The sequence below is a fragment of the Hyposmocoma kahamanoa genome, unplaced genomic scaffold, assembly GCF_003589595.1.
Source record: "Hyposmocoma kahamanoa isolate Upper Pololo Valley unplaced genomic scaffold, ASM358959v1 168, whole genome shotgun sequence".
Taxonomy (NCBI): Eukaryota; Metazoa; Arthropoda; class Insecta; order Lepidoptera; family Cosmopterigidae; genus Hyposmocoma; species Hyposmocoma kahamanoa.
In genome coordinates, this window is record NW_020653608.1 from 1,301,466 (window position 1) to 1,327,805 (window position 26,340).

General features: G+C 38.2%; 1 protein-coding gene across 5 annotated transcripts in view; it reads left to right on the plus strand.

The window, feature by feature from the left end:
* Positions 1 to 26,105, plus strand: part of LOC113225588 (amyloid-beta-like protein) — a 43,606-nt gene extending 17,501 nt beyond the window's left edge. Inside the window, exons 2-18 of one of the 5 annotated variants that reach the window (XM_026457922.1) lie at positions 14,829 to 14,990; positions 15,298 to 15,433; positions 16,784 to 17,005; positions 17,682 to 17,876; positions 18,364 to 18,524; positions 18,731 to 18,838; positions 19,018 to 19,143; positions 19,331 to 19,468; positions 19,647 to 19,793; positions 19,887 to 19,982; positions 20,306 to 20,488; positions 20,715 to 20,906; positions 21,306 to 21,398; positions 21,620 to 21,718; positions 22,293 to 22,320; positions 22,376 to 22,463; positions 22,988 to 26,105. In XM_026457922.1, coding sequence (XP_026313707.1) covers positions 14,829 to 14,990; positions 15,298 to 15,433; positions 16,784 to 17,005; positions 17,682 to 17,876; positions 18,364 to 18,524; positions 18,731 to 18,838; positions 19,018 to 19,143; positions 19,331 to 19,468; positions 19,647 to 19,793; positions 19,887 to 19,982; positions 20,306 to 20,488; positions 20,715 to 20,906; positions 21,306 to 21,398; positions 21,620 to 21,718; positions 22,293 to 22,320; positions 22,376 to 22,463; positions 22,988 to 23,153 — 2,340 coding nt within the window. In that variant the 3' untranslated portion in view covers positions 23,154 to 26,105. Of the gene's footprint in view, positions 1 to 14,828; positions 14,991 to 15,297; positions 15,434 to 16,783; positions 17,006 to 17,681; positions 17,877 to 18,363; positions 18,525 to 18,730; positions 18,839 to 19,017; positions 19,144 to 19,330; positions 19,469 to 19,646; positions 19,794 to 19,886; positions 19,983 to 20,305; positions 20,489 to 20,714; positions 20,907 to 21,305; positions 21,399 to 21,619; positions 21,719 to 22,292; positions 22,464 to 22,987 lie in introns of all 5 variants that reach the window. The other 4 variants (XM_026457921.1, XM_026457924.1, XM_026457923.1 and 1 more) reach the window with 4 other exon arrangements.
* Positions 26,106 to 26,340: the final 235 nt, after the last annotated feature.

Consider the following 26,340-nt stretch of genomic DNA (forward strand, 5'->3'; position numbering starts at 1 on the left):
CTCATCGATCAGAGGATTGACACATAGGTTAAAAAGCCTTGATGAGGTAAGTCCACCCTGCCTCACTCCGCACTCTAAGAAATGTTTGTCAGAGTATGCATTTCTCCACCTTACAACATTAGATTGGTTGCCATACCAGAATGTTGAAATCGACCGGGAAGTGCTCGAAACCGAATTCATTCCCTGGTTTCCTTAGAGGTGTAATATTTTCTTCAAATTTAAATGGGACTAATACTGAGGTACCCTCTTTTCAACAAACAGAATCATCAAAATCAGTTGAGAACTCCTCCCTTTTTGAAGTCACTTAAAAACCGTATAGATGGACAGACAATAATATAGGCTTCAAACTTCAAACCCCTCGTTTCGCGTCGGAGGTTAAAAGCAAAATAGTATAACGAAACATATAAATAAATACAAAATATTGTGAAAGTACGACGCAACATAAAAAGTGCAACTACAATTTCTTCGAAAGAAATTTGCAGTAAAATTCGTTGGACAATAAAAGGAGTTTCAGTCAGGCATGAAACATTTCGTCGGCTGTTACAGTTTTCCGATTTGCGGGTAGATGTTAGAATCGGGGACCGTTTATGCTCGGGTTTCTCACTGCGAGTTCGGTACGGTGAGTAATGGATTTACGTTTTCCTTATATTGGTCATGAATGTAATTGTTGTTTATTGCGCTATGTTATACGTGTACGTTCCCAAACACAGTTTTTTTTTTATGATGGGATATACAAGACGTGCGCCTGGTGGTAAGTGACACGCTTGTCCATGTTTAATATAGCAAAGATTTCAGGGCCACTGCCACTGCACCCGTCACTTGACAAGTACATAAGTTGACAAGTCTCAGGAGCCTGTTGTAGTTACGACCTGAGGGAATACCACAACCTCTTAAAACAATATTACTTTAACCTTACATTGACTTTTCGTACAACGCGCTTAAAGTAAGCTTATTGTAATATTAAAACTACGATGCTTTATTGGCAGCTTTGTGACTATTCATTCACTCAGTCCGTACTATGACGCGACTTTAACATTAAAGTAATATTGCTCTTATGTCAAATTTAGCAATCTTAAAATAGTTGCACGGGCAATGGAAACAATATTATTTTCAGTTTTGATTGATTTTTAAATTTGATCAATGATTAAAAGTTAAGTTGAACTTATTTATTTACATATATCTCTTCAATATTTTGTTTGTTTTTTATTTAATAGCACATAGGAAATAATTTCTCGTTAAATAAAAATACGCGATGTTTGTTTCGTAAAATTATGACAACGCCATCTATATGCTCCTTGGCGAAACTAACAGTTGACACTAGACTATAATTCCAAATTCACAACGTGACTCTCATGACTCAGCTTGTTTTATTTACTTTTCTTCATGAAAATGCGGAATAATTATTGAAAACATCGTTTTAATAGACATTAAATACTTAAACATTATACTACGATAAGACGATTCGGAACATAAAAAAAAAGAGATGGCATTATGTAGTTCACATAGCGTTATCTCTTTCCTATTTTTAGTAAGGAATAGACAATATTGGGAAATCATTCGTTCTTTCAATCACTTTTGCAATAATACATTACTTGGTTGACAGATTCATCATGGTACGAATATGAGTAATATTACAATAAGCTTATTTTAAGCTTACATTGAAATAAGATTGTGACGGTGTGACCTCCTTACACCGTCATCTCACCTCTTTGTATCGCCTCTCTCCTCTTGTATCTTATCATTTTTTTTATTTTACTTGTATTTAAATTTTAAATTTGAATTGTTCCATCTTCCTTCACTAACTCATTTTGTTTTCGTACCACGGTCACTCCCAGCTCGACCGCCACAACAGTCAGAGCTGTTAATAAGCTAATCATGCGTAATAATTTATAAGTCTACAGCCTTTATGTATCTATTTCTGTAATTCAGTTTTTCGGCCCATTTAGGGGTAAGTGCCTTAATAATAAAGTGTAGGGAGTGTTTTATACTGTTATATCGGTTTTTTACCTTTATATTGTTACAGCCTTTCTTTAAACTTTACCTTCTTAATAAATTTTGTGGACCGGAAGTTTCCCATTTCATTGCCGTGAACCTGTTCACGGCTAGTTAGGGTTACAACCCTTTTAAAATTGTTTTTGGGAAGATTATGGTAGGCCCCCTGATTGGTATTTTCTAGGGACATTATCAAGGGATCGAGGCTGGACGTAAGTCCTCCGAGTAAAATAGTTGCTACAGATGTATCTTCTGCGGTCTCCCCTAGATCGAAGAGATCATCATTCTAGTAGCAGTAGAGCTCTTTGTGAAAGAATTCGTCCAGAGACGTACTGCCATCTTAACAATTTCTGCCGCCTAGCAGTATATCTTTCTACATTAGAGAAAGTGCTGAGACTAAGTCTGCATAGTTTATCTATACCTTTATCCTCAAAGGCATTTTGTGAAGCAGTCCAGGCTACTGATGCTGTTTTCGCGAAAACAGCATCGAAAGTCTGGACTGCTTAACAAAACCACTAACTGGTAAACGTTTTTCCAGTTTTCTCCACGAAATAAATTTAAAGAAATAAATATTAGACAATATCACATACGACGCTCCGATTCCAAAGTAAGTAACTAAAGCAGTTGTATTTTTAATTTTTTATTGAATTGATATTCAATTATTTTTTGTGAAATTACTTCACTGGTTTGTTGTAATCATTAATAACCAGTGGAGTAATTTCACAAAAAATAAATGAATATCAATTCAATAAAAATTTAATTAATACAGTGAATAGCGACATTTTTCGCCAGGACAGGTAGCTGTAAAGGTACTAACTGGCTGATAAATCTTTCATAGATGGCGCTACGACTAAAAAGTCGTTGAAAAACCAAATACAAAGACACGACGCAAGCACCGTTGGTTCGTTCCGTGGCTTAGTTGGTATAGCGTCTGGCACGGTATGCAAGAAGACGATACGACGGATCGAAGGAATTTTTTCTGAGTGTTCGATCTTTGTATTAATGATTACAATAAAGCACTTGTGTTATAGAAATTGGAAACCACGACGGTACCACGAACACCCAGACCCGACACAATATGATATAGAAAAGTTAGTTTTATTTATTTATTTTATCTTTAATTCAGACAACGGGGTCCATAAATTGATTAGTAACAGTTTTCTTAGTGACTATGTTAGTAAGAAGATAAAAAAAAACATGACCAGAAATAATACTTAGTACTAATATTTTATGGTGTTTGTCAGCAAATTCTTTTTTTCACAAACACCTTTTGCTAACAAGCACCTGAAGGAAATGGCACATAATGGGGGAATCATATCTCCCTACAACCGTCGTCAGGATGGAGTTGGCGCTGGCCCGCAATCTGCAGAGCAGCGAGACTGTCTTTTTGAGCATGATGGCGTAACAGTCATTCCCGAACATTCCCGACGCGCTGCAGAAGCGAGGCAGCCCCATCAACATCCTGAAGCCGTTATTATATTGGACGCGAAAGGCGCTAATGGCTTCTGCGTAAAGTTGGACCACAGGTTGCACGTGTAGTGCAATAAGCCTTTTGTTACAACGTGCAAACCGCCGGGCCAACATGTTACATCTGACCGCCAGCGCCCTCCGCTCTCTTTCGATGTCTGTTTGGTCGTTAAGAACGTCGGTTACAAAGTGGCCAAGATATTTAAATCGGGAAACCCTTTGAAGCTCTACGCCATTTAGTGTAAAGGGCGGGAGGTAATCAGGACTCCATGCAGGAAGCCATGAGTTAGAGCATACCTCTCACATACTCCCAGCAGCTCCCTGAGTGCTCTGACTGTCGGGCTCAGCAGCACCATATCATCCGCGTAGCTAATATTGTTGATGCTAACATCATCAACGCGACACCCTATCCGCCTGCTGCTGAGCTCGACAGTCAGGTCGTTCACGTACAGGTTGAAAAACTTAGGCGAGGTAAGTTTTCACCAATGATGAACATGAACACCGGCTTTCATAGCCGGTGTTCAAATCACTTGACCATGGAGGTCGTCAATACGAAATTGAAGACGAAAACACCCCATCTACAATGTGATTTCAATAAACACTCCACAACGAGACGCCTAAAGCGGCTTGGGACAATGTCCGTAATAAACTTTTTGACCTCTTGCGGATGCGTGCTACGAATCGGACGTAATTCCGGCAACTTTTCGCTTTCCGTTACCAGATTTTGCACTTAGGCCGGAACAAACTCGAGAGTTGCACTCAACACGCGGCCTTAACGATAAATTATGTTGTTGCTTCGTAAACAATATTATTGTTTTCGTGAACTTAAACTCTACGTATGTTTTTCCATAATTATCAACGTTATTAACGACATGTAACGTATTATTTTAATTTCTAAGTTTCGTATTGGGAATCTTTAGTAGCAATACTTAGTAGCAGTAGCTTAAATGCGACGTTTTCAAGTGTAAATTTATTTTACCTATGGAATAAACGATTCTTTTTTTTTGACTTGGCTAGCGGTGAAGAAAAAATTTGATTGCATTTTTTTCTTTTTCTTTAACATTAAATTTAAAAAAAAATATTATACAAATTGACGGGACGACCAAGTCGTGCAGCTGACGGTAAGCAACACGCCTATCCATAACAGTTGCAGTGCCACTCAGAGCATTAAATTACAAAGATGTGAGGGATACATAAGTTGACAAGTCCCATGTGCCTGTAATTTCACTAACACCCTTACTCTCCAAAACCGAAACGCACTAACGCACACATTACTGCTTAGCGGTAATATAATAAGTAAGAGGTAGGTAGTAAAAACCGCTTGATATTCAATAAATAAATAACATGTAATTCCATATAAAAATCGATCCTGAGTGTAGGTGGTTGGAGTACAGTAAGACAGGGTAACCTAGTTCAGGTTTCGCACTCTCACACTGCCTAACATCTTAATGTCAGTGCCATTGTACTTGGAAATAAAAGAGTGTTATTGCTGTTGCGTCGCTGTCAATTGTCGTTCGGTAATACGAAAAAACAACCAGTCGCTATGTTTCAAAGTGTTTACATGCAATATCACTTGTTGTTATGTTATCATTTAATCGCTATTGGACGTTCCATCCATAGTACGAATTTATGTTTTGACAGCAATCGTGCAAACATTGCTAGAACAACTGATCGCAAACGATTGGTAATAAGCCTGCGGCTTAAGAGACCCGTGTTCACTAGTAGGACGCATGATGGGGTAATGATGTAGAATGAAATTTTTAAACCGGAAATGTAGTACTTGAAAATCATTTAAGTCAAAACACACGCGCCAAATATTCATTAGCGTCTCGTATATCAAGCTACTAAATTGAGTTTCAAAATAAAGCAAACAATCATCCACTGGTGTACGCGGAAACTTCAGGCCGTCTGACAGGCCCCTAACGAGCTAACTTGCTGCCAAGCCGACTACATAAACCTACCAACTATTCCAGCTGTAATTTGTGAAGGGCCTAAAGGGTAAGGTATTTACTGCATGTTTTACTGGCAGTCCGTCTATTAAAACCTTCATGTATTCTATTTTCTACGCCATGTATCACGTATAGCATTCCCTCGTGTTTAACAAAGTAATAAAAAGTTACATTAACAACATTTTTGGCTAAAAAACATAGTGTATAAAAATGAGCGAAAATCTCGTTTTTTTGTAAAATTATGATAATACTTCAAATTTTCATTGAATTGATATTTAATTATTTTTGTGAAATTACTCCACTAGTTTGTTATAATTATTAATACAAAGATCGAGCACTCAGAAAAAGTTTTTTATATATAAAATTATGTTATTTTATTATTTATTATTGTTTAATATAGCCACATGTGACTAGTGCTTTTATAGAATAGAATACATATTTATTGCAACGCCACAACACGTAGTCACGAACAAGAGATTAATAATACTTAGGCAAACAAAACAAAATAGAAAGAATTAAAAACCAAAATAAAAAAATACAAAAACAACATAAAATAAAGCAAAACAGACTAAGAGCAATAAACAAAATATAACGACCACAAATTTGTACTGTCACTTTGTTCGGCTGTGGCGTACGCAAAATTGCCTCATTCAGCTTATGCCAGTTTATTCAGTTGGTTCACACCGGTTCGATTCTAGTCAGATCAAAGGAATTTTTGTTTGTGTTCGATCTTTGTATTAATAATAATATTCTTACAAAGTGACGGGACGACCAAGTCATGCTCCTCAGTTGCATTGCCGCCCTGAGCTTTGAATCACAAAGATCTGAGGGGGTGCGAACTGCCGTTTAAATATATAACCTCTGTATAAAATGCAGCTTTCCAAATTTTAAAACTACCTTAAACGCGGGAACACTAAAATCCGTTGCCCAGCGACCTCTACCGACATCTACCCACAGACCTGAAAAGTGTTACAAACGATGAAACGTTTTGTACCCGACTAAAAATCCTTTTATTGGATATTGAATTGTACAGTGTCGATGAGTTTCTTTTGAAACAATTTTAATTTTATTTTATTCGACAAGCAGTAGTTATACTACTTTATTTTATATTCATTATTATTATTATAATTTTATTACTGACGATCATAGTTATCCCTTGACATTGTATTTCCAATTGCAATATTGTGACATTGATAACATGAAATAAACGATTCTATTCTATTCCATTCTTCTATTCTATTCAAAGCAAAGTTACGTTTTCTGAAATGAGAGCAGCTGCGTTGGATTTCTTGTAAAAATCTCAACATTGAAACGCTCCTTATGTTTTGTACATTACGTTATTCATTCTTTTCGAGTTGAAAATACCTTTTGTGTAAGATTTACTTAAACATAAACAAAATCCAGTGTAGCAATAAAAAAACTAAATCTGTTTACATTCTCGATAATGTTTACACGAACATTTTTAGCTCAGTGTGTTCAAGTCTTTCCCGTACGTTCCATCGCTCCCTTTGTTTGTTCAGACAGTATTGGCTATTGATATCAAATAGCAATGTAACGTGAACTATGCTACTATTCTTTGTATGACTATGTCTCATATTTTTCTGAACGGGTTATTGAACTTTACGTATTCCGTGTAGATAGTTCGCGTGCAGTTTTATGAGTTTGAAACTACTGTCAGTGTTTTTACTTTTTACAACGCTAGATGCATTAAAGTTTTATTTAAAATATCATTATTTCGTAGGTAAGCAAATTACCCTGAAACTTGTATTGTTTTTCAACTGTATTGCTTATACTATAGTTTCCCAAAATGGTTCCCTGAAAAGGCCTAAGGGGGCCTTTTTTTCCTTAATTAGGTCTCTCAGAAGTAATTGGGGGACGTCGATGTTGTCTATGGGGTGCTACTGCATCGCATAAACTACACTGCATATCGCTCTACTTTGTTAGTGTATTAAATTCAAAAAGTGTTTTTTCTCAGAATCGACGAAAAACGAATTAATCGTTTCCCGTGAAAGATAATTAAAATGTATGTAGAGGTTATAGTTTACTACAAACAATTTCCTACTTGTCAAATACATTTAAATATAAAAAAGAGAAAAAATAATTTTACATTTTTGAATAAGGACTATTTTGGCCAGAACTAGCTTACATAAAGCGTGTCTCATTTTGAGTTAAGTAGATATATTTTAGCTGTTTCTTACAATATTTTAAAGACGGTTTTATTGACCTGTGGAGAATCAAATTTTACGTTCAAGAATGGTATAATCTTGAATTTCACATATTTTGAGTTATAACACTATTGTAATTGCAGTGCGATATATATAATTTTTTTCTTTGTGATTTTTTGTCTTAGTATAAAAAAATAAGTGTTTTCAATTATTTCTTGTGATGGTGGGCGTTGAGTTTTTTTATTGCGCCTAAGTGGGCGGTGACACAAAAAGTTTAGGAACCTATGGCTTATACGAACCAACTGAGTTACAGACCGAGTCGTGATTGGTAAGAGCGGTGGCCCTGGCATGGTAACAAGCGCTGCGGGGTCTACTCCCATCCTCCATCCGACATCTGTCCGAAACAATTACTGTCAAATAAGAAATATTCGACTAAATCACAAGACAATGCCAAGTACGAAGCTTCAGTAGCTGTAAAGCTTCTTGTAAATGAGTTCGTCTAGGTACTGCCACTTTATCTATTTCTGCCGCCAACCTGTAAAGTGAGCATTAGTGCATTCCAGGTTTGAAGCGTAACGGTGCTCCTGAAATTACAGGCATATGGGACTTGTCAACTTATGTCTCGGGTTACTTGGTGCAACAAGTTAGTAAATAGATAATTTCCCTTTATTATGTTTATATTTTTATCGGGTACAGTGAAACTATGCTTATATTTAACAGACTTCAAAAAAGAAAATCAAGAAAATCATCTACCTCAAAGGGTGGCTGCTCACGCATGAAGATTCATTTTTATAAATAGCGCCTAACTTTAATTTAGGAGCAATTACTTTTAGCAATTATTTAGTTGATTTTGCTATTTCTCCAATGCAAGGCGTTTTTCTCTCGATATACTTTGAGTAGTGTCGTAGTGAGCACCTATTTTTATTATCTCCAGTATCAAGTCCTGTATAGTAGCGAACTAGGGGATATTTCAATGAAACTTAGCAAATAGACGTAATTCCACGTACTTTTGAGGTCGGTTTTTTTGGGTGTATGTTACGCGATGAGTCCGACATTTGTGAATCGATTTTGATGATTCTTTTTTTGTTCGAAAGGGGTTACCTCAGTAGTGGTCCTTCATTCAGATTTGAAGAACATATTTCACCTGTAAGAGTGGGAAAGGATGAATCCGTTTGTTGGATTTCACCCACTTTCCATTAATCAATTTCAATAAAACTTGGCACATAGATGTAATTCCACAAACTTTTGAGGTCCGTTTTTTTTATAAAAAAAAAGATAATTATGTTACTGACAAGTGTTATATAACTTATTTTTCTATAAACAAACAAAAGGAGAAAGCAATCGTAGGCGTTCACTATTCGTCAATTATTTGTAATATAATGGCAACTTCGTCGGACCGCCTTTGACCTTTTCAAAATTAGCAACATTACAAATAGACATACTCTATCTTCGTCCATTAGTGCTGAAGTTTATTATTAAGATGAAAAATCTGTAACAAACCTATTTAACACGATACAACCTATAGAACCAACTACGAACATTTTGTAGTTACTTCAAAACACGACAGATGACATTGAGTAATTTTACGTAATACTAAATCGCGATAAGATTTTCCCACAAATAGTGATTACTCTGATTGATTTTTTTTAAAGAAGTTTATTTATAAGGAAGTCCTATACTACCTTCCAGCACACACTGATGAAAGTGATAAGTAGCATTCTGAGTCGAAGTTCTTGCCCACCTGGTCGTCGTCAAACCCGGTACTTAAATTATTATACGGGTTAAAAGCCTTGAGCTCGAATAGCGTAGTCAAGGCCATCAGTGATTAATAATAAATGGCCTGCTAAATGAGCTACGGAAGAAAAAAATAGAAATAATTATTAACTCTTTGTGAAAAGGTTCATCAAGTGAGGTATTGCCACTATAAGTATTACTACCGATAAGCAGTAATGCTTATATTACCACGTGCCAGTTTGGAAGAGTAAGAGCGGTCACACACGGCAATTTTAAAAACTACATTAAAAATATTTTGATCGAAAAATCATATTACAAAATTGAAGACTACGTGTTAGATAAAGATGTATGGAAAGACGACATGGCTCCAGAATCCACACAAATTTGATTCAAAGTGTATTCCATAGCATTTAAGTTTATTTGAAAAGAGCAATCCCTAGAGTTTCTTGCTCGTTCTTCTCAGGGAGGCCAGCGTAGTGAACGAGCAGTAGCTTAAATGTGACGTTTTCAAGTGTAAATTTATTTTACCTATGGAATAAATAATCTTTGACTTTGACTTTGACTTTAAGCAGCTATGCAAAAGTAAAGCAAATGTAGTCGCTAATCGTCTACCTTTACAAACGCGCGCAATTGCATCGATGCAATCGCTAATAAATCTTTATATATATATATATATCAAGTGACGGGACGAACAAGTGCGTGCGCCTGACGGTAAGCTACACGCCTGTCCATAACAGTCACAGTGCCACTCAGAGCTTTAAATTGCAGAGATTTGAGGGGCACTCCCACTGCCCCTGTCACCTTAAGACATAAGTCGACAAGTCCCTGTAATTTCACCAGCACCCTTACCCTTCAACACCGGAACACGAAAATAGGTAAGGTGGCAGTACTTCCCTGGACGAACTCTATCACAAGAAACGCGCGTTTGCATCGCTGCTAAAAGCGCTGTGTGTAACCGCTCTAAGGGTACTAGTGAAATCACAGCCACATGGGACTTGTAAACTTACGTCTAAAGGTGACAGGCGCAACGGCAGTGCCCCACAAATCTTTGCCACTCAAAGATATATGTATAGGCAAGTCTTACCACCAGGCGCAGGAATAATTCTAAATACATGGTTATATTGAACGCGGATGGCATTGTACGATTGCTTGGTACAGTTAACCCACAAACTACACGTATATAGTGTCTGACAGTACGACTTAAAGAGCGTTACTTTAACTTGATCTGAACAGAGTGCAAATCTCCTGGCCAACATTATTACCACGCATTGGACCTTCCAATGAAATGGATAAGAAATTGTTATTAACATCTAACGAATTGTTATCATGTAATTAAAATTGTTGTAACACAATGGTACTATTACTAATGTGTATCTATGTATAATAATAAATTTTGAAATTGATGAAAAATTAAATGACATAAAATTCTAAATAACTTGACGATAAACTGCCTTAAAAATAGAACTGAAATGAGCTTGCCACTGTTGACGATTAGTAATAATTTGTGTTTTGTTTAATTGTTTATTTTATCGAATATCAAATTAAGAAATAATGTAAAAATTGTAGTACAAATTTAGATTTATTTAGAGTTTAGGATTGACATTGCTATGCCCTTACAGGGTTCATGTTTGATCTGTAATATCTAACTTAAGACCTAAGGTAAAACCATCTATCCCAGATGCCGCAGTGGGATAGGTGTTTCGTTTTCAATACCTAACTTCCCCAAATCGCAACAAAAAATAATTAGTTTAAATAAGGAGTATAGACACTACTCATCAAAGTTCCTGCAGGGCTTCGTGTGGAATAGACGCGTTTAGCTTGTGCATGCGTTTATTTCCGCGACGAATACGACAAACGGTTCTAAATTTCAAGTCGCAAGTATTTACTGTCGCATAACTTTGTAAGTTATAATAAATTCCGTTTTATTATTTTTTTAACTATACACTGGGTCATTAACTAACCTTGGTGTCAATAATCGCTCTATTGTATATAGCTTTAAATAATAAAAGGGCATCTATCCATATTGAATAGGATAGTCGCCTCGATTTTTCACGGTATAGGTTAGGGGCAAAGGACAAGACAATAAAGTTAGGAAAAGAATATTTTTGTATTGAATGTTTTGATAGCTACAAAAACAGGAAGTGAAGTAAGTAGTTCTTTAAATACGTATATGTTTATTATTAAAGATGTAATATGTTTATACAATATATTAAAGATTACAAATAAAACATTTTATTATGAATTTTACTAATTTATCCTTCTTAGTATTTTCTTCGTATAGCGTCTATCCATACAGGTAGGCATCTATCCTCAAAAAAATAGGCTTGCAAAATATTTCTTCAAAATAAGTAAATGCTAGATCAATAAAATCAAGTCTTAATGTAATATAAAAAATTAAACTAGTTATATCCATATGAATTATTCATGGTAAACTAATGATTTTTAAATTACGAGGACCTTTCAAAAACTGAGGCATATAATCTTACCCTATGTAACAACATATTACAACTATGTAGTAACAGGAATGCAATAAATAATTAGAATTTGAATTTGAAAAATTCGTCTCGTTAATATATAGTAAAAACAAATCGACATCTATCATTTACGAGAACGGCTACCCAGACTATATTTGATGGCTGATGTCGTTCTTTTAGTATCGTTACCTCGGTCACTGTAGCTGTCATTCTGGTCCCGTATATTGCATAAACTGACAAGAGCGGCCAAAAAGAACTTTAACTGGATTCGATAATACTGTCGATACACCAGTCACCGTTACACTTCCTTATTTATTTGTTAATTAATAAAACAATGGATAAACATTTAAAAGCTGAAACAACATCAGTTCATTTAACGAGCGACCTAAATTGAGCATTGAAACGCGGAACAAAATAAAACTTTTTCGCTTCGACTGGACCGAACCAATTTTTATTGAAATTGGATAACTTTTCCATTTCCACCAGTAAATAAGTTTTCCCATGTATATTCGTTGGAAATTCAGTGAATATTAATGTTATTCCAACGCAAAGTGTTAGTGTCAATGGCGAAGGGGGATATTTGAGGAAAGTAAGCAGCGGAAAGTTTTTTTTATGATATCAAGTGACGGGAATAAGCCGTGCGCCTGGTGGTAAGCGACACGCCTGTACATAACAGTTGCAGTGCCACTCAACGCTTTAAACCGCAAAGATCTGAAGGGACTCCTACTTAGCACCCTGAGACATAAATTTACAAGTCCCATATGCCTGTAATGTCACCAGCATTTTTACCCTTCAAAACCGTAATGCAATAATGGCAGTACTTCCATGGACGAACTCTATCAAGCTCCACTTCTATTAAAAACTTTACTCAAAATATAACACGACTACGTGTTCTAGACAATTACCTGGAGTAGAGTAACAGGTATATATTGAGTACAAGATTAACTCCTAGAACCTAGAACTAAACTCATCATGACAATTACTGCAACGCGTTAATAACGGTGCAAGTAATATATAATTACAGCCAAGATAGTATGGACACGATGTGTCAAAATTCTTTATTGAAAATTTGCATAAAGTTTATATAACTAATACTGTGACCGAGTGTACCTAACACAATGAGTTTGCACTAGAACCAGTCCCAGACAAAGCTCTTTTTGTTGCATTTTCGTAATCTGAAATCTATCTAGACTCCCTGCCTTTAGTCTAGACGACTTCTCGTGCAATGCTTTCTAGCATGAATGATCGAGCAACCCCCCAGATGTTGGAAAATAATTGAGTTGTGACCTTTTAATGCCAATTACCATAATTGAAAGAATATTTTAAATAGAAAACCACGAGATTGGTCGTCATTCGAATTTCAATCGATAGTGGATTTTCGGTACCCCCGGCTGGAAAACAGTGTTAGGTACTACGTCAGTGGTTAGTGTAAACGAGACTTTAAAAAGTGACGTTGTTAGAGTAGTGTATATAATGTATAGTAGTGTATATGACTTTAATAAAAATGAAGCAAACGAGGGTAGATTCTCGCCGACGCCGCCTGCGCCCGCTGCCGTACTGAGTGATCGGGCTGCCAGTAATATTTTTCCTTTTTTCGGCATTTCTCTACGTGATCGAATCAGAAATGAGGAGATCCGTGGAAGAACGAAAGTCACCGACATAGCTCGAAGAATTAGCAAGTTGAAGTGGCAGTGGGCAGGGCACATAGCTCGTAGAACTGATGGCCGTTGGGCCAGAAAAGTTCTTGAATGGAGACCACGAACCGGAAGGCGTTCAGTGGAACGGCCCCCTAGTAGATGGACGGATGACCTGGTAAGGGCGGCGGGTAAACGATGGATGCACGTCGCGTCCGATTGGCTGGTCTGGATATCTTTGGGGGAAGCCTGTGTTCAGTAGTGGACGTCTTCCGGCTGATGTTGATGAATATTTTTCCTTGTATTTTGTACCCCAAGTATTAAAAAAATATATAGTTGTTTTTTTTCACTTTGAAAGGTTTAAGGTTTTGAATTATTTCAAAGTAACCGTTAATGAAATGGTGAAAATCGCTCGCTTTCGAAGCTATATGACTTCAGCCAACCAAAGCGATGGATCGTTCAAACGCAATGCCGTCAGACTATAGTTGTAGTAGCAGTAGAGCCCCTTGTGAAACAGTTTGTCCAGGGAAGTACTGCCGCCTTACCTATTTCTGCCGCCAAACAGTAATAAGGGTGCTGGGTAAATTGCATTCTCAGGGTGTATTAATGCCCCTCAGATCTTAAAGCCCTGAGTGGCATAGCAACTGGTATGGAAAGACGTGTCGCTTATCATCAGGCGCATGACTAGTTCTTCCCTTCACTTGGTATCATGAATACAATATCAAACACCTTCACGCGTAAGGGAATCACCACACTTATTAACGGCAACGGATTTGACTGGAACCGACCAGAAAAAGCTTGGTGCCCATGCAATAACAGCGAAAAAGAATTGCGCGTTTTGCTTCCGCTCGGAACACGCGATTAGACTTCGTAGCTGTCACATATGCCGCCGGAAATCACGCAACATACAGCTAATGCATATATATTAAGTAGTGAAGCACTGGCATTAAAAGTCATTTTATTGACATTTTAAATTTGTGATTATCCATTGCGCCGCTAGGTGTCATTGCAGGTCAAGAATAGTTTTTGTTGTTAAAATTTTGGTTGAGGAACGAAAAGGACTCTCATGATAGCATACACAATAGTGTGTAGTGTTGGAGGAATCAGACTTGTTCGAAGTACAACCACATGTACTCGTACATAACTGTGTGTTTTACTACAGCTTATCCCCTGACTTCTTGTAACATTTTAAACTTATTTTTTAGTTGTGACGCCATAACAAAGACACGTTGATATTATTTTACCTTTAAGAGCGTCACCATATGACTTAGAATAAATAGACTTGAGCTGGTAGGAAAAACTTCAAGTCCGTGCAATAAAAGAGTATCGTGATTCTTCACTGTGCAACACATGAGAATGACGCAAATAATGAAGTCATAAATAGTACTAAAGTGGTTTTTCTCTTACTTACAGACGAGCACAGGAGCGGAACCCCAGGTGGCAGTCCTTTGCGAGTCGGGCGCCACCTACCACCCGCAGTACATGTCGGCGGCGGGCCGCTGGACGCCCGATCTCACTACCAAGCCGCATAACTGCCTCAAGGACAAGATGGAGATCCTCGACTATTGCAAGAAGGTTAGGAATAACAACGTACTGATAATACGCGTAAATCCAGAGAGACTATATGTGACACTAACATTTCAATCAGACCGCTTTAATCGTGCACACAGAGGTCAAATGTTAGCTGGTCGGATTTTCGTCGGAAAATATAGAATGACATGAATCAACCCAAAAAACCCACGAACGTTCGATCGACTTCCTTGTGCGTTAAAGCACGGCCCACAAACACCGCGCTCAGTAGGAAAAACCTACTAACTCCCTTACCTGTACGAAAAGTTTATAAAAAAAAACGGATTTCATGTAGTAGTTTTATTCTTTTCAGGTTTACCCAAGTCATGACATCACCAACATCGTCGAAGCTTCCCACTACGTGAAGGTCAGCAACTGGTGCAAACTGGGCTCCAACAATGCTGCCAAGTGCAAGGTCACCCGATGGGTTAAGCCCTTCCGCTGTCTTGGTACGTATCAAGGGGAGGCCACTAATCGTAACGACAATGACATTGTTGGAGATTTTAGGCTTAGTGTTGGTAGCTTCGCATGTAGTCTACGCCTTCCTATTATAGGCACTGTTATATATATATGGATTATACTAATTCAATAAGCTGTAAGTGCAGGAATATGCGACTTGTACCATCTCCATATTGCGGAATATTTTAATACTGGAGTTTCCTACTTCAGCATTACGGTTTGGATAATTTTTGAAGAACATTTAATGGCTTTCGAAAATTATTCGTATTTGTCTTTTGACGTTGACTCGGATCATGCCGATTTTGATTTCAAGTTGAATGGTCAAGGTGTGTATCATGTCGCATCAACAAATTTTTAATACTTACTCTATTTGGAGATGAGTTGGCGTTTGTCAGGTGCTATGCTAAAGGGACAATAATCCTTAATATCAAAAGTCAATTCTATCGCAACCGAGACAGGGTCCAGAACTAACTGTCTGCCTTTAGCTTTAGATACATAATAGATTTCCTTATTAGAATTGTGCATGATGCTATTTACGTGTAATCTACTCAGTTCGTAACTTTCAGACATGGAAGTGTCATTGGGACTTTGTTGAATGGAAACGATCACGAATATTACAGTCAACAGCACGCTGAGCAATTTGATTTTTGGACCGTATTCATTAGCGGCATAGAGTTCAATTTAAATCTTGAGTTTATAAAAACAGACGTGTTGTTGTCCGTACATATGTTGTGGTTGTTTCCTTTAATTTTATTTTGTTTCTTTTATTTTGATTTTGTAAATAAATAGTTTGCAAAGAAAATTGCTTTTTCATTTATTTTTATACATTCTTCCAAATTGTTAACAGCATGCTACTTCAATAACTGGTTTTAAATCAGAAACAACGCTTATTGACAGCGAATGAGGGCAGTGATTTGAATGAAACTAAAATAATTGCGTTTTGTAATTAAAACCACAATGAAATGAGGATAAGTAAGCTTTCTATTGTTGCATGATTGTTTTGCTTTCTATATTTATTGTTATGCACGGCTGGTATATTAGTAGGGGTAGTATGTTTAGACTACAGCTATGTGTACGCGTGTTTTCGTAAATTGTACGCAGGGTTATTTTTCCAATGACTTAAAACCTATAAAGAGCAGCCGATCCAAGTTTGTGTGAGAAATTGAAATTTCTTTGGTGTGAATTTTTGTAATTTATTAAAACATTTTATATTTTTTGTTCATCCTAAAGCCCTAATAAGGCTTCGAGTTATTAAATAATAACCCTGTGTACATGCTCACACTACACGCGGCTTGGTGACTTCAATGTCAAAAAGTAACTAAGAAGCCAATTTGCTTCAGAAGGTCCATTCCAATCAGACGCATTGCTGGTCCCGGAGAGCTGTCTGTTCGACCACATCCACAATCAGAGTCGCTGCTGGCAGTTCTCGCGGTGGAACGCCACCGCCGGGCATGCGTGTGCGCAACGCGGCTTGCGTCTACGTACCTTCGCGATGCTGCTGCCTTGTGGAATCAGCCTGTTTTCTGGAGTCGAGTTTGTCTGCTGCCCCAAGCATTTTAAGGGTAAGTTGTGTACGAAGTCCTTGGAGACTCCTTATTTGTAATAAGTCATTAATAAATAATGTAGAACTAATTATTAAAAAATATTCTTACGATCAGAGAAAACGTTTTACCCGGTTTTACAAATTCAAATTTGCAATAAGGACCTGTGGAAATGACGTTTAGTGTACCAATTTCATGTTGCGTTATAGATTTGTTCAATAAAAAAAAATTAACGGTGACTCAAATTATCTGTCGGGAGAGTATTTCTGAATGTGGTCAAGAACAGAGAAGAAAGATAGGAATGATACAGGCATTTCTCCAAGATTATTGAGAAATTCAGATTATAAGTACTGTCATCTAATTTATTATACGCGAACTAAAGTCTAATTTTGATATACGGTTTCAATTTCGAGAAAAATTAAAAAAAGGAAAGGAAAAGGATTCTGCGTTCGAAGCACGCCACTGTTGTCATATTTAAATATTTCGGATCTTTATTTCCATTGGATCCAATATAATAATAAGTGGAGTTTAATGTATAGGCACGGAAAATTGCGCCTTTGGAAAAATGCCCATATATCAACTCCTTTGTATTAATATTATGGTATGTTTTGAAAAGGTCCAATGGAAGTAAAGTCAGATTATTTATGCCATAAATCTCGTAGCAATTTAGGTTATAGAAAATATCTCTAAATTACAGAGAACGTCAAGATGCACAAACCCATGGACGTCGGCGTGCCCGTCAGCCCTGGCGGAGAAGAGATGCTAGCAGCTTCAGCGGCGATGGACGAACGCGATGACGACCTGCTCGACGATGATGATGCTTTGGACGATGACGACGACGATGATACCCTCAACTTGAGCGATGATGATGACGATGACGACGCTGACGATGGTTAGGCTTTTGATTTACTTTCTTTATGTGTGATGCTTTACTCTAAAGGTAGTAATATCATTTATCACTTGGGACCGAATATTTGGATTGTGTTCAGGATTGCGTAAAGTATGTTCATAACTAGATTGGTGGGTCTAAATTTCAGTGAAAAGTACTAGTCCTAATCACAGGTTTATTTTCCAAATTGCATTAAATTTATAATAAAGTCTTAAGATACACGTATGCTTAGTTTCAGAGACGAACGAACAGAGTGAATATTTTTTAGACATGAATGTAAATGACTGAATAATAAACAGGTTGCTGTGGTCGACATCATACATCTACAACAACCACACACAAATGCTCAGAAAGGAGGGCTTAAGTCATTCTAAGCACTTCCTTCAGAGCAGTCTTGTTTTCAATATGGGTTGAAACAACTTTTCTTTATAGAAATTCTGCTCCATTAAAAGTATAAAAATCGTGCCTAATAATCACGTTATTCTTTCAGATATGGATGAGGATGAAGACGCAGATCTCTCCCGAGATGACGATACTGAAGATGATGATTATACCGACGGCGATGACACCAACTGGCCGCGACCGGAGTCTTCGGCTGCTCCCTCCACCACCACTTCTAGCACCACTACTACTTCCACTACCACTACTACGGTAAGCGTAGAAGATATTGAAAAAGATCAATGGGTAGTGCTAGATGATGAAGTAAACTAATTAGTATTTGTTGAAGTGCTTTCTGCTGAAATCCATTCGCATTTAATTAAGGAATACCTAGCATTTGTTCTTAATGTGTTGGTGGAGTAAATTATAGTTGCAATGTTGTACACTATTACATTTAGGAAATATTAATGTTTTCTCAGGCTTCGACTGCAACTTCCGATCCGTACTTCTCGCATTTTGATCCTCGTACCGAGCATCAGAGCTACAAGGACGCACAGCAGCGCCTCGAGGAGACCCACCGCGAAAAGGTACCTATGCATCAAAACTCCTTCTCTTCGTGGACTGTTTAACTTTGTTGTTACATTTCCATATACCATCCTATCGAATGTGTATTATTATATTTAAAGAGTAGGTCTGCGTTATCTATTTAAGAGAATGTACATAACTGTATTCAGGACAAAATAAGAAATATATCGGTTGTTTGCAGATTACGAAGGTGATGAAGGAGTGGTCGGAGTTGGAAGACCGTTACCAGCAGATGATGTCGTCTGACCCGACCTCGGCGCAGACCTTCCGCCAACGCATGACTGCTAAGTTCCAGGCCAACATTCAGGTATCACGATCCAAAATATCTTCTTTGCCAAAAAATGGGACGCATCGGGACAAATCGTTTGGTATTTATAAGTACGTGTTTTCTTTCAAGTGCACTAAACACAGGGGTACGAAAAGTGAACTATAACCACCGGAGTTTAAATAGTATTGAAGTTTGTGCAGAAAATAATATGATCGTTTGTTTTCAGTCTCTGGAGGAAGAAGGCGTTGCCGAGCGCCGGCGCCTGGCCGCCCTGCATCAGCAACGTGTTCTCGCGCACTTGGCCCAACGCCGCCGTACAGCTCTTGCCTGCTACACGCGCTCTCTGCGAGACACGCCGCCCAATGTAAGATCTTTCATCAATTCATGCTTTACAATAGGTCACTGTTCGAAGTCAGTTGTTTGTTTGGAAGTTTGGAATACATTACTGATAGCTTCGCTTATTGGATCCTATTCCCGTATTGCGTTATATTCAATTAACTGATTACTTGATAGAGTCATAGTTGATCGTGGTCTCCCTTCAGGCCCACCGCGTCCAGAAATGCCTGCAACGTCTGGTCCGCGCCCTTGCTGCTGAACGCAGTGGCGCTCTAGCCGCATGGCGCCGCGCTGCTGCCGCTGGAAGGGAGGCTGCTGCAGCTGAACGCGCCAGTGCTGCCGACCGATTGCAGGTGAATTCTTAATCAGTGTTCCTCGGACCATTGATGATTTTTAGATTTTCTATAAGTTTCTGGTCATGTACTTACACGGATGCCTCCGAACAGGATGCAGACCGCGCTCTCCAGCGAGCCCTGACCGCTCTCCGCCGCCGCCCGCACCTTTATGCTAGCATTGGTACCGCCATCGAGGACTACGTTCAGGTAATCAAAAGCATTGTATTTTTTTCTAATGCATACTAGATAACAAAGATGTAAGCGTTTTACATCTTTCGCACCCGAACCGGAAGTTATGCGCAGTCAACCATAGCAAGAAAATGTGCTGTAGTACACCAATGACAGAATTGTAGTTTGTTTAAATATGATTCCTTCTCGAAAATTTGTTAAATCCGTTTTATTGTTCATGTGACAGATCATTCTTCATATAATAGTTATATTAAACCTGAACGTGAATAGAGGTTATCAAGACTGGTAATGTGTATGCCAGATCTACACGCAATAACAATTTTTTTTCTATACGTGTTCAGTCCATGCAATCCAAGGACGATATGGCAGTGTCCTTGATGTCAATGACCCCTGAAGCCGAGGAGTTGCTGCTGGACCGCATCGAGTCTGAAGTTCAGAGGGAACAGGCTGCTCGGGATCAGCTCAATGCCAAGAGGGATCAGCGCACTCGCCAGCGTCAGGACATTCAGAATGAACGGGCTAAGGTATGGAAATACGAACCGTTACAATTTTAAGCATATTCATTTATACATAGAGGAGGTTCATATTATTTTTTATTATTAGTGTCAAAATGCGATAAAATTTTATCGCATTTTAGCATTTTTAGCATCTTGTCTTAGAATTTTAGCATCAAAATTTGAAAGAAATCATGTTCAGAAAAGACGACTGTCTAAAGAGAATATCTGAAACCAATACTATAATTTATTTCAGACTTCTAACAACCTCAAAGAGTCCGAAGAATCTGACGACGAGGCCAGCGAAGTCCTGGATGACGAGACCACCGCCGCCCCGACCACCCACAATCCCCCTTCATCGCCTTCCGCCTCCCCCTCGGCCATGCCTTCCTCCGTCTCTGCCCGGGATGCTACCACTCGCGCTTATATCATGGAAACCACTACCACTGTGAGTATTCTCCTCATTACTCGCTCTTAATTTCTGGGACCATTTTTTTATACGAAAATTATTAAGGATGACCTAAAATTGTAACACCAAATAACTAGTGAACAAGTTGTCAATGCTAATTTGCCACGAATTATAACTGCTCTTGGGTAATTTTCCGAAAAACTTGAAAATGGAAAATTTTCCATGACTTTTTTATCTAAAATGTAAATGCTCATTTAACCTCCATCTCACCTGATGGAAAGTGACGATGACGTCGACAATGGAGCATGGACATCTAAATAATTCCTATTCTCTCGCCTGGAAAAGGTCCAAGTTATAACGTTCAAGGAACAAGACTGTAGGCAGCAAATTTCAGTCCATACCATACGAGTACATACAAAATTTACTGTTGTTTAATAGGAGGTGATAACAAGTACGGTGACTGAGGCTCCGGAAAGCGAGACTGCTGACACTGGCTTTGTGGGAGAGACCTCTAGCCGCCGATCCACCGAGGCTAGTACAATATTAGGTTTATTGTTTCAATGTAGGGTTTATGGCATCGAGGTTTTAATAATGTCATTTAGTGTCAGCGTAACTCGGGAGCAACCCGAGATATTTTTCGCAGTGATTTTTGACTTTCCTCCTTTTCAAAAATGTACCACGTACCAACTGACTAGTTTAAGGGGTAGAGGCCAAAAATGTTTGTCATAAACGACGAGTTGCTATTTCTGCAGGCCGAGAGCGAGGTCCTTAAGGCGCACCTGGTCCGCGAAGAACTGGCTCCGGCGCAACCCGCGCTTGTTATGAAGCACGAAATCCAACACACGCAGCCTGTATGTATACATGTTAAATTTTTTCAATAGCCAATTTATTTAGTGAAGCTTGGTCTTTCTAGAAAATCTTTTCAACTCTACCTTATCTAGACGTGGATAAAACTCGTAACTCGACCAAATTGAAATGAAGCTTCATAATTGATATTATCTTTTCGTTACTTATTTTACAGTATTTTTTTCGGACGGAGAAGGGGTATAGACCCACACGATTCAGGCTTTGCTAAGTTGTCATTCTTTCGGAAGTTCTACAGTTTGGGTTACAGTAACGGAACCCCCTCAACGTTTGCGATGATCAAAATCTTCCATTTCATTCCCGGCTTCCATTTGTAACCATCTTTGTTACACAGGCTAAATTTAGGCAATTTACGTATATGCTATACTTTCACTTTATCCGGTACGCACCGTTTATAGTTCATTTTTCAAGGCTTATCATTTCGTGTTCCAGAATCGAGTTTGAATCACAATGATTAATTAACATTTTATAAATCTCATCTAAAGAAAGCGAAGCGTATATCGTATTATATATATTATTCGTAACAATTTGAAATAGTCAAATGTACAACCTCAAGGTTAGCACTTTTTCAAGGTGTACACCCTGCGGTCGGCGTCGAGCCCGAGCGGCGGCGCGGGCGCACTGTACCCCGCGCTGTGCGTCGGCGGCGCCGCGCTGGCTGCCGCCGCCTGCGTCGCGCTCGCCGTGGCGCGCCGCCGCGACCGCGCCCCCGCCGCGCAGGGCTTCGTGCAGGTCGCTACCACCTTTTCAAATAAGGCCGGATTTACACTTGTCTGACGTGTCGTGTCGTCACGTGAATGTATGAAACCGATACCGGTTTCATACATTTATATTAGTGTGTCACCGATGCCGTTCTGACGCGACACGACACGTCAGACAAATGTAATATTCATTTACTTTGGTTAGATTATATAATTTTTAACCGACTTCAAAAAAGGAGGAGGTTCTCAATTGGACAGTATTTTTTTTGTATGTATGTAACGTGATAACTCCTTTTGTGTACCGATTTTGATGATTCTTTTTTGTTGGAAAAGGGGTACCTCAGTATTGGTCCCATTTAAATATTTGAAGTAAAAAACATTCGAAGAAAATATTCCACCTCTAAGGGTGGCAAACTAGGTGATGAATCCGGTTTAGCGCACTTTCCGGTAACCGATTTCAATAAAACTTGACAATTAGATGTAATTCCACGAAGTTTTGAGGTCGGTTTTCTGTACTGAGATTATATGACGAACAAATTGGTCGCTGTTTTCTAGGTGGAGCAAACCGGCGCCGTGGCCCCCACTCCTGAAGAGCGACACGTGGCCAACATGCAGATCAACGGCTACGAGAACCCGACCTACAAGTACTTCGAGGTCAAGGAGTAAATCCCTCCCCTCTCCCACCACCCCTGCCCACCCCTCCAACCTCTGTGAACAGTAATCGATGGTTAGAATAACGGATTAATGTGATGTTTATCCATTTCCTTTCTTTATGAATATCCGTTTTCTGTGAAACATGATATCTGTTAGTATAAGAATCCATAAACATGAACCAAGTCAAACTGACACTCAACCTTAACGACATCTGTTGATATATAGTGGCAACTCGCATAACTTTTACAAGTAGATGGCGTTGAACGATACGTAAGGATCCTTAAAATGGTGTCGATATTATTATTATATTGCAGACTGGGGGTAAGAGTCGCACCACTTAGGGTATCCAATATCTTATATTTTTCACGTCATTCGAAATGTTTCAAATTTCAGAAATCGTGTTTTAAGGGATATACAACGTATTCATGAAGAAAGGGACATTTTTCGAACTCTATGTGATGTGTGTTAGATGATGCCCCGTAGTAAACAGGGTGTTTTTGTACCCCACACCTTAAATGTATCTATTGTCCTCTGATAATTCTTTATGATATGAATGTGTGTGACTCTGTAGTCGTATCTATCTTGTGGATTACAGCACAGGGCCGGTGGGAGGAAGCGTTCTACGTCATTTACAATTATTTATTTTCAAAAGCTTGTGTGATTAGTGAATATGATATTACTTTGTTCGCGATTGTTTCGCATTCAGTCAAACAATACATTGTCTAAGATTTATAGGTGATACGGTTTTCTTTTTTTGTTATTATTTTGCACCAAACATTTATTATTATTTGTTTAAGGTTAGGCATAAGTTTTTGTCTAGTGTCTTAGAAATCATAAGTGTCATCTTGTAGTCGAGTTTTAATTAAGTTTTCGATGCCGCAGCTCTAGCGATAATGTCGAATGGACACCACCATTAGTCTAATAACTTCGAGGCATTTTCTTCTTAAGACATTTCAATGATGATCTCAGTTTTTAAGTACTTGTATCATTTAGTTGTATTTCCTTCGCGGTGGTCCATTAAACATTATCCCTTTGGGCAGTGGAATATACGTCCATCGTGCGCTGTGTATATAGGCTCCGCGTACAAATTTGAACCTATAATACTTACTCTAAAACCAGCTTTCCTTTACTTTTCTATTGTAGGTAGAACATAACGTGAATTTTATGTAATAAAATGCGGAAATATATTTTAATAATTAATGTGAATTAGCGAAGGGACGGGCGGCATAGCCGGCGCGGGTGAACGCTTACAATCCACTAGTGCATACTCTTCTAGTCTATAAAGTGCTATCTATTCCTGTATCTCCTGTTTATTAATCTAAAATTATTTATTTATCCTTAATTATGATCGTATGTTATGTCCCTGATAGCAAACAAAGTGATCTGTCTCTTTCACTCTTTTAGAAATTCTATCAATCCGTTCGCCCGCGGGACAATACTCTTGGTTCCCCATGTGAAAGAGCGCCGTGTACTCAACGTGTGTTATCTAAATTTTAACACTTTTGATAAAAAATATTTTATAGGTGTAGACCTTAAACCAGGCCCTGCCTGATGAGTGAGGTGCGATGAGGCTTATTCATCAAATAGATAACTTCATTTAATAGCATAACTTCTCGTGCAAGTAATTAATACGTAAGTTCGTATTCTCACACCACACAATAATCGGATCGTTTTAGGAGATACGTCTATAAAAATAATTTTGCGAAATAACGTTTTATTTATCTAGTCAAAACTTGAGGCATCCTGTAACTTCGGGCCAACGGTTGTGCACACACCTTGGGTACGCGGTAAAGGCGACGAGAAGGTAAGCTTAGTGAGTGTATGTACGGTTATTATATAAGTAGATGTACAAAAAGTAATACATTATATAGATGTTTTAGCGTCAGATACATAGATATAAAGCAAAATATTATTATATATCGCATTCGTCCGTAAATTAAGGGCTTACGCTCGTGTCTAATCCCACGTACCACCTTAATGTTACGCCGTAGTTAAGATGCAATTCTGCCTCAGTATTATATACTTAAGCTTATTTGTTACATAAGCTAATTTATATACACTTATTCTATTTGTTTACGGGCGTAGTGGCGTTGCTACGTAAAGGAAGTCATATCAGATGCGTCACGGCGCTCTTTATTGCGTCTCTTTTGTTTAGATGCCTAAGCAGGTGGAAATTGGATTTCACTAGCAATTTGGTAGAAGGTGAAACAGATTTAACTTTCACAAAATTTTCACACATCATTTGATGATGATTCGGGACTTAATCGAGTATAAAAACATATTATATTTGCCTCGACGTTTCGGACGTGTTGCAACGTCTACAGTCTCGAATTGACTCGGGCGTGTTACAACGTCCATGGTCTCGAAGGAACTCGGGCTTGTTACAACGTCCATGACCTCGAAGGGACTCGGACTTGTTGCAACGTCCAAGGTCTCGAAGGGACTCGGTCGTGTTGCAACGGACGTGTTGAAGGGACTGTCCATTCCTTTCGAGATCATGGACGTTGGAACACGTCCGAAAACTCGAGGTAAATAAAATATGTTGTTATACACGATTAAGTTCCGAATTTAAAATCAAATAAGGTGAAACAGTTGCGTGATAAGTAACGATATTCATGGATAGTAACATTGTCACCAACTTTCTACTTACGCAGTTTCTAGCGAGGGTCAATCCCAATAAAAGAGGCGTATGTAGGCGCCCGCCCGTGGCTTTCGTACGGCATTTACGTAAGATAATCACTGTAACTGTGTAACGTAAGTTTAATCCTGCATCAAGTAACCGCTGTGTATTTTTACTATGACTTATAACAAGCCGACCATTTATTTTTTTAAACTTTTTGCTCAAAATCAGGCTCCATCTCGTCGGTTCGATCTATAAACTTGTTAGTCTTTTATGACAATCGATGTTTGTAGCAATACCCTGGTTTCTGTACCCTTTCCCGATCACTATATTCACGTAATTTATAATAAGTCTAATAACATAATAAATGGTTTGATGATTTTTGTGTTTACTGTGCTGCATTTTATTGTGAGTTCAAGTTCAAATTGAATCAATAAATAGAAATTTAAATATTGGTGTTTTATTGGCATTAGCCGCAGTAAAAACTCTGGGAGCCGATTCTCGTGCGCTGAGATTTAGAAATATTATCACATTGTCAATGTCTGCATAAAATTTGCACTAAAATTTCTACTGTACTTTATAATAGAGATGTACTTACCAGAAATAGAAACCTTATCAATATAGTAAACGTCAT